Source organism: Dermacentor variabilis, chromosome 1 (genome assembly GCF_050947875.1).
Source record: "Dermacentor variabilis isolate Ectoservices chromosome 1, ASM5094787v1, whole genome shotgun sequence".
NCBI lineage: Eukaryota > Metazoa > Arthropoda > Arachnida > Ixodida > Ixodidae > Dermacentor > Dermacentor variabilis.
The window spans coordinates 174,843,084-174,858,614 of NC_134568.1; the positions used below are offsets into that span (position 1 = coordinate 174,843,084).

Here is a 15,531-nt window from a genome sequence, read left to right on the forward strand (position 1 = left end):
GCTGCTTAAGCGTTCCTGTCGATATTCCCGTGACCTAAGTCGGTGCACTGCCACCACACAATGTTGCAAAGGGTTGGCAGTTTCATTTACACATTTGCTTATTGCTGATAACGGTCCACGGTTCATGGTGGCGTTCTACCTTTGGTTCATTGCATTTTACTTGCCCGAAGCGACACAGACAACGTAACTTTACGGCTCTTGCAAGGCTGATTCGCAGTCGTAATGCCAAAACCAAATTGTCAGAGACCTTCACAGAATGACGGCACGCTGCAGTAGTTTCCAAAGTTTATGTTTCCAGCCAACTAGAATGCTTTGCTCTCTTGTGCAGAATACAGTCATGTCCCACCGGTATTAAGATATATCACATGCTCTTGAATAAAAAATGGCGGCTGCACTTGCAGTTTCGAAATGACAGGTGATCAGAACCGGGCACCGTTTTGAAAAAAGAGCTATATGATGCTGCATATCATTCTTTAGATGGACGTTTGTAACAGAAATTCACAGCTAGGTGCGGGAACGCACTGGAAATAGAAAAGGCACTGAAAGTCTGGTTTTCGGACCAAAATACTTCCAAATTGTAAATGCTGACACCAGCTTCAAGGCGGGCAGTTTTTGAGTGTTTTTAAGGGCGAGTCCATACATAACGAACTACTGATACAGTGAAACCTCGTTAAACCGTAGTTGGCCGGAGCTTGGGAAAGGTACGTACTAAACGGTAGTACTGTTTAACCGAATAGCATGAGATCGCCCACTTACCTGTCGAAAACGGAACTCAGAGAAAGTGCGATGAAAGGGGAAAAAACATGCAGTATTTATTCACTTCGCGCGACAAGAGTTATTTTCGTTTGATGCCGCGGCGGCCTAGCACGCCGACGACAGCGGCCTCAAACTTACTGAAGCTGCGTGCCAGCTTTTCAGCCAGCCCCCTCTTCTCGGCAAACACTCGCATGGCAGATTCCTCGTTGGCGTTACGTATTCACCGTGCACGTGCGCAGTAGTGCTGCAGAAGTCCCGGGGGCGCCTTTTTCATTACGGGTGCCGGAGTTTGGAATAATTTTCATTTGGAATAGAGTTACGTTGCGACGATTGTCGTCACGACGATTGCATTCATGAGGCTGACGCAACGCGCAGCTTATGCCACTGTCGGGCCTGAATCGCCCGTGCTATCGCTTTCCGTGTCGTCCTCGTCACTGTCGCTAGTCGACACTTCGGCAACAACAGAGGCAACGATGGCGAAAAGTCGAACCTCGTAGCCGACATATCTTCGCGGTCGCTGCAGCGCTGCCGAGCAACTTCTTCGCATTCCAAATGCCACACACTGTAGTCAACAGCAGATCCCTGTTGCGTGCCAGCGCCGACTTCTTCGTGTCACGTTCGATAGCACGGACGATGTCTAATTTTTCTCCTATGCTGAGCACCCGGCGTCTTTTTTATCCAAGCTTCGGAACGATGCGAGTCCTCGCTTGCACGACGCCATAACGCTCTCTGGCACCGCGTCGAAATGATGTTGATGTTGATGTGGCTTCAAGCGCAAACGCACAGGGCGCTTGGAGGCCGTTGTTCCGATCTCTGAGGCGTGTTGTTCTGCCGGGCCGCCCGATGGAGACGGCGCAGCGCCGCGTTTGCGCGACGAAAAGTTGGAACGCTACGTTTTAACCGATGCGTACGCAGTAAGCTGGTACGGTTTATGCGGCCACGAAACACATTATGTTCAATGGCCGCTGAGTCGGGGATTTGACTTTACTACTTTTAAAACGAAACTACTGTTTAAGCGGGTACGGTTTAACGAGGTTTTACTGTATAACGATCACTTTTTGCAGAACTATCGAGTTCGTTATAAACAGGTTCGACTGTAAATGAGTGCATTGGACAATTCAATATTCCATTCATTATTCGATTCTTGCTATTCATATTAGATACATATTATAAAAAGTTGGACTTGCACCCACCTCTAGTTTATAATTGGTTGATGCTATATAACAAAAAAATTTAAATACTCCTAGTGTACAAGTAGAATTTGCACCTAACTATACTCCTGTGTCATACATAGCAGGCAATGCTACCGAGGACAGTTCTACTGCTCGCAAAAAAAAAAAAAAAAAAGAAAGGTATAGGCATGCATCATATAATTCGATGCACCATTAGGTCTCGCACCATTATGATGAGAAATATGATATAATTATAACATGAGAGGAGTCACAGATCTGAACCTATATACCACCAAAGAGCAGAGTGGCACATTTCTTCAACCAGCGGCCAACAAACAATGAACTGCTTGCACTCACGACCAAAACATAGTACAGTGGAACCCCGGTTATATGTACCCCGGTTTTGCGATGACCCGGGTTTTACGATGGATTAGTCCACATAGAAGCAACGCATTAACAATCCTGGTTATCCGACACAATTTTACGCCTATCCGCGTTAACGATAACCCTCGCGAAGCATGGGATGGAACGGCGGATGAAAGAAAAGTGTCGCGGGTCTCTTTCCTTGCTCCGTCTCTCTGCTCCATCTCTGCACAATCACTTTCTCCCTCTCTTCTCGATGGCATCGCCTCTCGTCGCGTTGGGGAAGCGTTTCCCTCCTTCCAGTTTCCCAGCAGCAGATCGCCGACAAGGTAGTGCGGAGAGGCCTAGGTTTATCGCACGTGTTCTTCGTCGTAATCCTAGCGACCAGCGTTCAGCAGACGTTTTTAGTTGTGTGGAGCAACGCGACGCACCTGTCCCAAAAGCGGACAGTTCTGTCGCTCGCCGATAAGCTCAATATTATCGAGGAAGCGGAAAAGCGGCATGGAGCCACGAAAGCCAGCATTGCCCGGGACCTTAAGATACCCGAATCTTTGCTTAAGACGATCCTGGCAAACAAAGTGGTGATATTGCAGAATGCCAACAAGTTTGGGCTCAAGTGGAAAGCAGCAAAAGAAGGACAGCATGAGAAGTTAGAAAAAGTTATCGTCAAGTGGCTGCTTCAAGCACGGAGCTCTGCAATCGACGTTGACGGCGCCATTTTAAAAGAAAAGGTGGACCTTGTGGCATTGTGTCTGGGCATCAACGACTTTCAAGCATAGAACGAGTGGCTGGATCACTTTAAAAACGAAACAGGATTGTATACAGCCACTCCTGTGGAGAAAGCACTTCCGTGGACATTTCGACGGTGAACGAGTGGATGGAGTCGCTGCCGGAGATGATTGCTTCATACAAGCCCTGCGACATTTTCAACGCTGATGAAAGCGGTATTTTTTACCATATGCAGCCCGAGCAAACCCTTGCGTTTAAGGGTGACAGCTGTCATAGTGGCAAGCGTAGTAAAGAGCGTGTGAAGGCACTATTCTGCGCTAACGAGGACAGTTCCGAGATGCTGCCCATGCTCGTTGTTGGAAAGTTTGCAAAGCCACGGTGCTTTAAGAACTTGAAGACGCTGCCGTGAACCTACAACTTCAACAAAAAGGCGTGGATGACGTCTTTGCTTTTCAGAAATTTTTTGCAGCAGTTGGATAACAAAATGTGTGCTAAGGCGAGGAAAATATTGCTTTTCATGAAAATGCACCGTGCCACCCACCCGATACGTCCAGCCTGAGGAACATAAAGGTTGTTTTTTTTCCGCCCAACTGCACAAGCCGGCTGCAGCCGCTGGATGGCGGCATCATTAAGTGCGTCAAGCAAGGGTACCGGAAGCGGTTAGTGCAGCGTCGGCTGGCAGCTATGGAGTGCAGCGAGTCGGAAAAAAAGATCACTGTGCTCGACGCCATGCATTTTATTGCCAGTTCGTGGAACGCAGTGTCGCAAATCACAATCGCTAACTCGTTCAAGCACTGCGGCTTTAAGCGAGAGACTGCCTCCTCTGCTGGGGATGCAACAACCTTGATGCCACTCGAGGCCGATGCAGGCTTCACCGACGACGATTTCGAGGGTTTAAACTTCACCACAACCTTCGCCGAGTATGTGGAGGCCGACGACAACATTGCGATCTGTGGCGTTCGCGCCGGCTGGAGGGAATTGTGACAGTGGGCAGTGGAGTGCCATAAAGGTTTGTTTGAATAAAGCATGACTGGTACCTGTACTGCAGCATAAATTCTTATCGCATCTACTTTTTTGGTGATTTGGGTTTCCAAGCCCTGCAGAGTATGTTAGTAGTTTACATTGAAGTTTCTCGTGAATCTGTAGCACGAAATAAGTAGTATTTTTATAGGCATAATTTACGTTCGGATTTTACAATGTTTTTTCGCAGTCCCGAGAAAGTCATATAATCAAGGTTCCACTGTATGTTGCATACTGGAAGCACAAAAGTGATCCAAGACAACCTTACAACTACAAGCTGCAGTTGTTTTTGATCTTTGATGCTTTCTACAAATAGCTTTTGTTCATTCCAACTGCACTAAAAATGCGCAAAGTGAGACTCCTATGACTGCGCTACTTGGGCAGCTCCTCCAACTTTACCTGCTAAGTGTGAAATGAAGTACAGTTTTCAACTGCTATGTTTAATTATAACACCACTACAAATCTCGTCTATCACACCCCTCACCACTAACAACCGATCATGCGGGCAAGCAAACTTGCATCAAAAAAAAAAAGAGGAAGACAAAAACCCCTCAAAATTTGCATCCTAGTTGCATCGAATGGCTGCATTAACCAAACTTGCATATAACGAAAATCTAACCTGTAGAGAGAAGTGCATCAGGAGGGCTGACTGTTGTCACCTGGTCAGAGCAGCCAGGAGGCATAGCTCGCTTCATCAAGCGACCCCAAGTGGCCACATTGATGTTCATTTGTGTTGGCCGGAGAAAGTTCTTTCCTGTAAGACAGCAAGCATTTTAATGTTATTAGCAATTTATTTTTAAATGTGTGCATCTAGCACTCTTTGCATCATGAGGGAAAGGAAAGAAAGAAAGCCACAACAGATATGCTTACGGAAGAAACGCTTCAACATATCTGCAGACAAAAGTAGTGAGACAGTGTTCAACACTAGTGTTGCACATTGACCAAAAACACAAGAGTAGCAATGCACCATTCCCTACTGAGAAGCGGAAAAAACAGTCATCATCGTCATCATCAGCAGCAGCCTGTTTTATGTCCACTGCAGGACGAAGGCCTCTACCTGCAATCTCCAATTACCCCTGTCCTGCGCCAACCGAATCCAACTAGCGCCCGCGAATTTCCTAATTTCATCGCTCCATCTAGTCTTCTGCCAGCCTCGACTGTGTTTCCCTTCTATTGGTATCCATTCTGTAACCCTAATGGTCCAACAGTTATTTAACCGGCGCATTACATGACCTGCCCAGCTCCATTTTTTTCTCTTGATGTCAATTAGAATATCGTCTATATCCGTTTGCTCTCTGATCCAAACCGTTCTTTCTGTCTCTTAACGTTATGCCTAACATTCTTCATTCCATCACTCTTTGCACGGTCCTGAACTTGTTTTCAAGCTTCTTTGCCTTCAAGTTTCTGCCCCATATGTCAGCACAGGTAGAATGCATTGATTGTACACCTTTCTTTTTAACGATAATGGTAAACTTTTTCAAGCATTATGTCTCCTCCATCTTTGATTAAATCGACTGGTATTCCATCTTCTCCTGCCGCTGTTCCCCATTTCATGTCTTCCAAGGCACTTGAAACTTCTCGCTCGTTATAGAAGGAGCCTCTGTAACCTGTTCATTACTGCTTCGAATAGAGGTATCATGGCTGCTTTGGGTACTGAACAGGCCAGTATAGAATTCCACTGCTTTTACTATATCTTCAAGATTGCTGATGATGATGAACAAACGTCAATGCTGTCAAAATCAAGATTACCAATTCACACAGCACCATGTAGCACACTGGATAAGTGGAGTAGTTCTGACAAAATTTCACCAAAAATGTAAAAATGCTCAGTGACAAATTATTAGAACATATGCTTCACTGACCATACGACCATCCTTACACAGCCATGAAAAATATGCCTGTGGGTACAATTCTGCTTAACTACTTAACAAGTACACAGTAAAAGCTAGTTAAACAGGATTTTATGAGATTGGCAAAAACGTCTGCATGAGCCACATTCATACCGGGATATCCAAACACCAAGTGCCACCTACTGACATATGCAGCAAAACATCATCCACCATTTTGCCTACAGAATGGCAAAACATAACTGCTCACTGCATAGCTGCTGCTTTTGCCTGCTGTGTAAACTGCTATGCACACAGCTAGGGAGCCATGTCAATGCCAGCAACAAGCTAAACCTTTTTTCAGCAATGGGTGCAGTAAAATAAAAACATAGTGCATGTAAAACAGTTGCCGACACATTCGATGTTAATAGTAACATTTCACTTCAGGTCTCATTTCCTTGTGCCTGGGTGCTTGCTATATCATGCATAATAATGTCCCTTAAAATATGCTTCTTGCATTATTTTCAAGGGAGATTAGCGTGAATTTGCACTCGAGGACAACCTACTTCCATACAAAAAAGTGTGAAAATTTTGTGAGTTACAGTACAACTTCGTTTATATGTTCTGGGGAAAAAAATGCAGGAAAAAACTTACGAACTGGGGAACCGTACGATCCGAAGTCACCGAAAAATCCAGCGGACTCAAACCTAGCTGATTTCTATGTAAAGCAAACCGTTGCCCAAATTGCTGTAGCACGAGACATGCCAACCTGCCCTGATCTGGTGGGACCCGAGCAGTCCAAAAGGCGCATCGTCTATTTTATTGCTTTGGCAAGCTCACGTTCACACTCCTCGAATTCGGCCTATGTGAGCAGCTTCTTCGGGTAGAGCATTCTGGCAGGAAGTTTTGACGTGCCTACTCGGTGAGAATAGCTGCTACACGAGACACCGACGTGCTTTGAGCCAGTGGAGCCCAAGCAGCCTGGGAAGAGCTTTGTCGTCATAAGATGGCAATGGGGAACCGAATTGAAATCAAATGGGTGCGCAACACCGGAGTACGATGCCACGATGCCAGGAGAACAAGTCATGAAACTTACTTTGAGCCACCTGCATTAGGAAATGGCAGCACATTTGGGTTGCCTATTAAAAGAATGCAAAATGCTTCCTATGCCACATGCGCTGTGAAACAGATGGTGAAGATTATCGCAATAAGGTTGGCGGCAATACCTGCGAATGGCGAACTGCAACAACCTGTGAGATTTGATCGTACCGGAACAGGAAATCGAGTGCGTGGCAGCATTTTTACGAGACACGGGCAAGCAAGTGCAGCTTCCCCGCATGCCTCACACCTTTTCTTGATCCCATGAGATCTAGCGGCCCACAAATGTATATCACAATTTGGTGATATACTCAACGTTGGTGCTGAAAGATTGTGTAGTGCATTCCCATACTAATCAAAAGACCAGAAACCGCGTACACTAGTACAAGGTCACGCAATAGGTCACCTATGAATCTGCATGTTTTTGGCACGTGGGGTGCCAAAGGTCATATTTCACAACTTCTAGTGAAGATTTAAAAATTTAAATCCACGTCTAATGAGAAAAGCAGGGCTCGTTTTAGTCAATATGATAGACGATCTTTCCATTAACGGGGTTATCTCGATTTATGGTCTGATCAGTTGTCCGTCCTTTGAAATGAATGGTATGAGTGCACTGTGGTGAGGTCGTCAGGCTGTGGGAGGAGTGCACGCACTTTCAGTATCCTCCTTCAACTACGCTTGAGTAAAAAATTATGCAGATCCGACGCACTGCGGGAATTGATGTAAGCGAAGCTTTCAGTGCTCGATGCTTTTATTGACAATAATTAACAGTGATTTTGAGGGCTAAAGCCTAATTTCTTCAACGTTTAGTCTAACAGGAGAGTGGTGAGTTGATGTTAAATGTTACCTTGCGTGCACCACAGCTGTTTGTCTGCGTAGTACACAGAACACACAGGGAGAGGTGTTTGCTTGAGCCGTTGTTGTGCGCCATACCTCTGAGAGGGTTCAGCATTGTCATTTAGTCACATGGCACATCACATTGTGGCAGAAGTATTAAACTTGAATTAGATTATGGGGCTGTACGTGCCAAAACCACACTCTGATTGTGAGACAAGCCGTGGTGGCGAAACTCCGGATTAATTTTGACACCGTCATGTTCTTTAAACGTGTCCCAAAATCTAAGTGCACTTGCGTTTTCTGTTTCGCCCCCCTCAAAATGCGGCTGCCACTAAGCTAATGCGGCGGGCACAGAACTGTTGATTTGACAATTGACTGCTTCCGTAGTGCCTCCTGGACTCTGCGGTGCATTTTACGTCATTGACCCGGGTCAATGACGTAAATATACGGCACTGCGATCAAGTCCAAAATGGTCGATGCCATATATTTACAGCACCATCTACCATCTGTACACGAGCCCTGCTCGAAGGAAGAGGCAAAAAAAGCTTCACTTTAGAACAAGCGTATGTTGCATTTTCAATTGCGAATGTTGTGCTGGGAAATTGTACAAAACGGGATCGTATCAACAAGGTTCTACTGTACTTACATGTTATATGATTTGTGAGCCATAATAGATGTGCAACAAATAAAAGTTAACATGCAGTGCAATCTTAGTACAAAGGCATTTTGGCACCTTACAGCCATCTTCATGCAGCTGCCATGACTACAAGTCGAACCTAACACTTATGCACAGCAGTAGAATGCCACACTCATAAAGCTGCCATAACGGGCCCGCTTCAGCATACACAAAGTACCACTGCCAATAACAGTACTGTTGTCATGTCTCAATACGGAGATGAGTATACCATGGTTGTAAACGAAAGACTTCGCTACATGTAGAAAGGTGGTAATTGCCAAGTCACTGTGGTGTGTGGCCAGGGCAACGAGGAATGTATGGTGTTTCATTTTCTGTGTCAACCTGTACACTTCCATCTTTGAACAAACTGCGCAGTATGAATGATAAGGGGTCAACCAACAAGAAGCCACATGCCTAGATAGATATGATGAGTCTGCTGGCGCCTATGCTGATAAGGAATAGTGTTCTCAAATACCTCGCGCACCCGGTACACACGCTCGTGCTTTGAAATAGTTCAGGTGTCCGCCCCGAGTGAGACAGTTTTGGTGTACATGGCGAAAAATGTTAAAACGAAAAGAAACATTGGGCTTTGGAGGCAACATAGAGCTTCCTCTTTGTCGAGGAGTTTTTCGGTGTCGGCATCTCTTCTGCGCACAGGCACGTACCCGGGGGGGGGGGGGGAGGAGCCCCCCCCCCCCCCGATATCATGTGGCATAACCCCCCCCCCCCCCCCGCCACCACTCCTCACACATTCCTAAAGCGCCGCCAGATCAATGTTGAGACTTCGCAGCTGTTCATCGGTCAGCATTATGCTGCCTTTTTCACTCCTTTTAGATGGTGGTTGTTATCGACATCTCTTGTAATGTGAAGGACAGTTTTCTCGTAGATTCTGCACCCGCGCGATTAACTCGAGATACGTTCAGTTGTCACCATCTATTCAACCATCATGCGCATAGCTGTTGCTTTTGTTAGTACAACCTTCTTTGTTTAGGCTGATCCTGGAACCAGGAGAGGGATGCGGCTGTTACTCAGCTGGTCTGTACTCTCATGGAACGAGTTGCGGCCAAAGAAAACGCCAATTGCGTTTAACTTATCCCTTTGCTTCATTGTTTCCTTGAGTTACGGCTCGCCGCGACGCTGGCAGATGCCTGGAACCATACACACGTGATATGAGTTAGATAAGGTGGGAAATAAAATAATGTGAAAGAGCGTCCATCATGAAACCCTGCAATAACCCTTAAACCCATAAGCAAGATGACTGTCGCCCGTTACCTCGTCTGTTTTTCCCTAACTGTATAGCACTTTTCGTTCAAAATTGGCAACTGAAAAAAATAGCAAGGAGTTGAGAAATTAAGCGATCTACTAAGGGAGAGAGCCAAGGCAACAACCAAACTGCAAGCAAAAGCGAATAATAAAAAAGTTAAACGTTGTTTATGAGAATATTTATGGATCAACATCTTTTTATTTAGAAAGGAAGTAGAGAAAACGCTGCCGGAAGTGGAGAACAATTACTTGTTTTGAATGACGCTTCTACAGTTATCGGTCGAACCGCTTCACGTAGCCACTTCTCTGCTGTGCTTATGTGGGTGTTTTTCTAACCTTTCGAAGTGAGCGCAGTACGTCTAGAATCGCAGAGTCCTGCGCTCTACGCGGTTGTATGGGACTGGCGGCCGCACAGCGTTTTGCAATTCGCGGAACTGTCAAAACTGATCAACAAGGCGAAAATAACTGATATTCGAAACTATAAAATGAGAAAGACTGAAGAAGCCGAAAAAAATGAACGCAGCCTGAAATCAGTAAAAAAGAAACCTGGCATAGGACAAACCATGATGTATGCACTAAAAGATAAGAAGGATAATATCATCAGCAATCTCGAAGATATAGTAAAAGCAGCGGAAAAATTCTAAGCTGACCTGTATACAATACCCAGAGGAGTCACGATAGTTCACTTAGAAACAGTAATGAACAGTATACAGAAACTCTCCTATAACTAGCAATGAGGTCAGAAGGGCCCTGCAAGACATGAAACGATGAAGAGCGGGAGGATAACGTGGAATAACAGTCGATTTAATCAAAGATGGAGGAGACATAATGCTTGGAAAACTGGCGGCTCTTTATACGAAGTGTCTATCGACTGCAAGGGTCCCAGAAAAGTGGAAGAATGCAGACATTATACTAATCCACAAAAAGAAGGAGACGTTAAAGAATTGAACAATTATGGGACCATTAGCTTGCTCCCAGTATTATATAAAATATTTACCAAAATAATCTCTAATAGAATAAGTTTAACACTGGATTTTGTCAACCAAGGGAACAGGCTAACTTCAGGAAGAGATACTTTACAATGGATCACATCCATGTCATCAATCAGGCTATTGCGAAATCTGCAGAGTACAATAAGCCACTCTATGTGGCTTATATAGATTACGAAAAGGCATTTGATTCAGTAGAGATACCAGCAATCGTAGAGGCACTACGTAATCAAGGAGTACAGAACACTTACGTAAAAAGCTTGGAAAATATTGCTGCATGCGTGTGGTATTTGTTTGTTTGAACGAGGCGCGTAGGCGCCATCACTCCAGAAAAGAGGAGGAAGAACGAACTGGGCTCGCGCTGTGAATCTAACCGGTCAGTGCTGCAACCGTTGTTGTAAATATAATCTGTAAATAGGTTCTCGTCTTACTGACTCGTCTTTCGCGTTAGAATATCTACAGAGGTTCTACAGCTACCTTAATTCTACACAAGAAAAGCAGGGAGAGACCTATAGAGAAAGGGGTCAGACAGGGAGACACAATTTCTCCAAAGCTATTTTCTGCGTGCTTAGAAGAATTCAAGCTATTAAACTGGGAAGGCTTAGAGTAAAGATCGACGGCAAATATCTCGGCAACCTTCGGTTTGCCGAGGACATTGTTCTATTCAACAACAATGCAGACGAGTTTCAACAAATGATTCGAGACCTTAACAGAGAGAGTGTAAGAGCGGGATTGAATATTATTATGCAGAAGATGAAGATAATGATAAATAGCCGGGCAAAGGAACAAGAGATCAGGATGGCCAGTCGGCCACTAGAGACTGTGAAGGAGTACGTTTACCTAGGTCAATTAATCAGAGGGAACCCTGATCATGAGAAGGAAATTCACAGAAGACTAAAAATAGATTGGATCGCATGTGGCAGACATTGCCAGCTCCTGAATGGAAGCTTACCATTATTATTGAAAAGTAAGGTGTGCAATCAGTGCATTTTGCCAGTGCAATATGTCCAGTGCCAATGCATTTGCCAGTGCATTTCCCAGTGCATTATGCCAGTGCATATGGGGCAGAGACTTGAGAGCAAGTTAAGGACCACGCAAAGAGCGATCGAACGAAGATTGCTAGGCATAACATTAAGAGAGAGAGTGGTTTGGATCAGAGAGCGAACGGGTATAGACGATATTCTAATTGACATCAAGAGGAAAAAATGTAGCTGGGCAGGTCATGTAATGCGCTGGTTAGATAACCGTTGGACCATTAGGGTTACAGAATGGGTACCAAGAGAAGGGAAACGCAATCGAGGACGACAAAACACTAGGTGGAGCGATGAAATTAGGAAATTCGCGGGCGCTAGTTGGAATCGGTTGGCGCAGGACAGGGGTGATTGGAGATCGCAGGGAGAGGCCTTCGTCCTGCAGTGGACATAAAACATGACGATGATTATGATGATGATCATAAAAAAAATCCTGGGTACGTGCCTGTCTGCGCACATCACTTTTACTATACGGTGCTTCGGTGGTGCATGGTGGCGGAATCTATGAAAAATAACGGCGTGGGTCGAGAGCCAACAGCAACGTTTTTGTGGCTAGCTCATATGGTGACAACTGATGAACTGATGGCAGAATGGTTAATTTTGAGGCTTTCATTATTACAAAGTTTCAGATTAAGAAACAATTTGCTGCAGTCTCCTGAAGTTTATTATATCGAGATTTCACTATATAATGAAGGCACTTTTGTGATCGATGCGGCTTCATGATAATAAGGGTTGTGTGAATTAAGAACACCACCATGGGCAGACACAATCACTCACGCACTTTGGTTTTTGGGACCACATCTGCAAACTACTGAAGCCTCAGAGTACAACATGTGTGGAAAGTTCAGCATCTACAATCGCAGACGGATTTTTCAGACTCCAAAAATTCCGACCTGATGGATATTCCGAACTTTATAAATCCACCATCAAGGTTCCCACAGAGCTAATACATTTTTGCAACTGATTTTTCGGACGAAATTAGGCCCCAAGTTAAATTTATCAGACTAAATCGGTTCATTCTGAGCCACAATACCAGATTTTGAAGGCCCTCTATGCTGGATTTTCGGTTGGCTTGACCAGGCTTGGTTTCCAGTAGCCCACTTTATAGCCTCCAAGATTGGGAGGCATGTGCCAACCTCCCTTTCCGGAGGCCATGCCCAAGCTTCCTTGGCTGACAAAATGCTCCAGGGGACGCCACTTTTTTATCCTTTTCTGTCAGCACTATCGTCATAATCACTCGCTGCGGGATATGTTATTACAGCGAAGCTGTATATGGCTAGTCCATTTGTCTGTCTGTCGGTCACCTGCACGCCAAAAACTCCTCCAGCGCAACCCCATGCACATGCGAAAGAAAGGGGGGGGGGGGGGGTTGGAAGAGAGGCGCATGATTAGCAAACACCACCTCGATAGCGCAAGGCCTGTTTACTCCAATCCATGACATAATGCTACCTGGCCCGAAATTTCCCTTGAAAAGGTTGGCGTGATGAAAGCGGTGACATCCAAATCACTGTTGCCTATTCTGGAGCTTCTCCATTAGATTCTTTGGCAGTCAGGCCAGGTAACATGACGTCATGGATCGGACTGAAAAGGCCTAGTGCCTAGGTGGTGTTGGATTAGCTGCGCGAATAGTGACGTCGTTGCCCTCTGTTGCAGCTGAGCACATGCACAGCAGTCTCTCTCCGGCTCCGAAACGGGTAGGCCATGCGTCATATGTACTCTTTAGGAGCAGGCAGCTGTCGATCAACAACGCTGCGATCAGAAGCGGGAACGAGCCCGTCTACACCATGCTGATGCTGCAGCCCGGGCACAAGAACAAACTCGTGCAGCCGAGTGCAATCAGCAACCGTGTACCGAGGATCCGGCAGTCTACCAAGCTGTCGTTTAATGAACAGTCAGAATTAACCCAGTGATAAACACTGGGGCCGAACAGTTCAGCTTCGCTGGTTAACCATCTGTATGGAGCGCTTGGGCAGTGATTTTTAGTATTATTTAAAAAAAATTTTAAATCAAGTTTCAGTCGCCATTCTGCCTGTGGTGTGTCCACAGAGCAAGTGTGTCTCCGAGATGATGTCGCATCTTTGTGTGTGTTTGTGTGGCTTCGCATTCGTGTGCTCGGCTTAACCTCCTGTGCCTTGGCGAGAGCCAAGTGGTGCGAAGAAATGCGGCTCATTTCTCTTAACTTCATTGTGATCTCCACCGATGGAGACGACGTCACACGCACAAGTCAAAGCAAGTCTCATTGCCTATGAGCTAGGGAATTATTAATTCTTTAACGCCTCTTTAAGTCTAATACATAGTTTGGGTGGGGGGGGTGGGGGGTGAATGAATTTTTTTTACTGTTCAATTTTACGGACTACAGTCGAACCAGACTATATCGAACCCATTTACATCGAATTATTCTATATATCGAACAATTTCTGGGCACGGTATAGTTACAATGAGTATATATAGCAAAAATTACGTTTACATCGAACAAAAATAACAGCGACTCCCGATATATCGAACGTCGAGCGGCGGAAAAGTGCCCCCAGAAGTTGGCTTTCCCTCGCGGTTGCGGGGAACCCCGACAGCGCGGCTCCATCCAACCGCTCTCCCTACCGTGACTGCGCTGCTTCGGACGAGCCGTCGACACCCCCCTGCAAAAAATGATCCTGGCCCGCCCGCAGCGCTTGCTAAGACAGCCAATCAGAGGCTTTTGTGCCCTCATCATGCAAAATGGCAAAAGTGCGAGTTGTCTCGGTGCTTTCCTGGTCCATTGTGTGTGTTCCTTGTGGGCCTTCTCCCGCAGCGTTGCCGTGATGAAGCGGCAGAATTTGCCTTTTGTTGTGAAGCTCAAAATCATAAATTGGGTCGAACGCGGTGAGAAGTCGAATGTGTCCCCGCAGCGTGAATGATTCCGAGGAACACTCTCAGGACGATCTTGAAGAATAAGGGGGAAATTAGGGCTAAAGCGGTCAAACTCTCGCTCCGGTGCCCGTGGCGCCTCACGCGTATGCACGGTCGTGTACGAGTGGTTCATCCAAAATCGCTTCAGCCGTGCCGGCTTCCGCGTGCTCGGTGATGACTGTAAATTCTGATGAATGCGACGCAGTCGTTGCCGGTGTTGCCGAAACTAGGAGCAAGCTGTCAGAATTTCCGGAAGCTGTTGACGAATCAACAGTGGACGAGTTTGTGAGTGCAAATGATGGTGTCGTGACCACGGGAAAGCCCGAAAACGAAGACTACATTGCCGACATCGTACCAAGCACAAGTGAAAATGGGCACAATGAGGAAAGCAACGACGTTCCTTTGCCTACATCCTCCGAAGTGATTGGTGTGCTCGCACAGTCTGGTACTTCTGCGCGAATGCGGAAGGTTGAGGCCTCAGCTGCTCCTGACTCCTTAGACAATGTGGAGAATTGCGTGCGTCGCATGCAGCGAAATTGCCCAAGCAGAAAGAAATGCAGGACTTTTCATGCGAAACTAAGCTAGTTTCACAAATAAAGTTATTTTATAAATGGTATGTGCTTTTATGACATCCAATTATTCAGCAGGCTTATATCGAATTATGCTCGATATCGAACTGATAGGCGTTTTTTTGCGAGTTCGATATAGCTGGGTTCGACTGTATTTTTCCATCCACGCGAGGTCTGGAAAATCGGTCGGGAACTGTACAATACCAAAGCATCAACAATTTGAGGAACTAATTCTTGCCTTTAGGCTAGCTGGCATTGCTCCATACAAAGTGCAATACATGCCCTCTTTATGCATGTGCACTCTTGCACGGTCATT

General features: G+C 45.8%; 1 protein-coding gene across 3 annotated transcripts in view; it reads right to left on the reverse strand.

Moving 5' to 3' along the window:
* Positions 1-15,531, reverse strand: part of Pkn (serine/threonine-protein kinase N) — a 178,157-nt gene that overhangs the window by 94,484 nt on the left and 68,142 nt on the right. For all 3 annotated transcript variants that reach the window (XM_075699852.1, XM_075699861.1, XM_075699868.1), the window contains one exon: positions 4,660-4,794. In XM_075699852.1, coding sequence (XP_075555967.1) covers positions 4,660-4,794 — 135 coding nt within the window. The remainder of the gene's footprint in view (positions 1-4,659; positions 4,795-15,531) is intronic.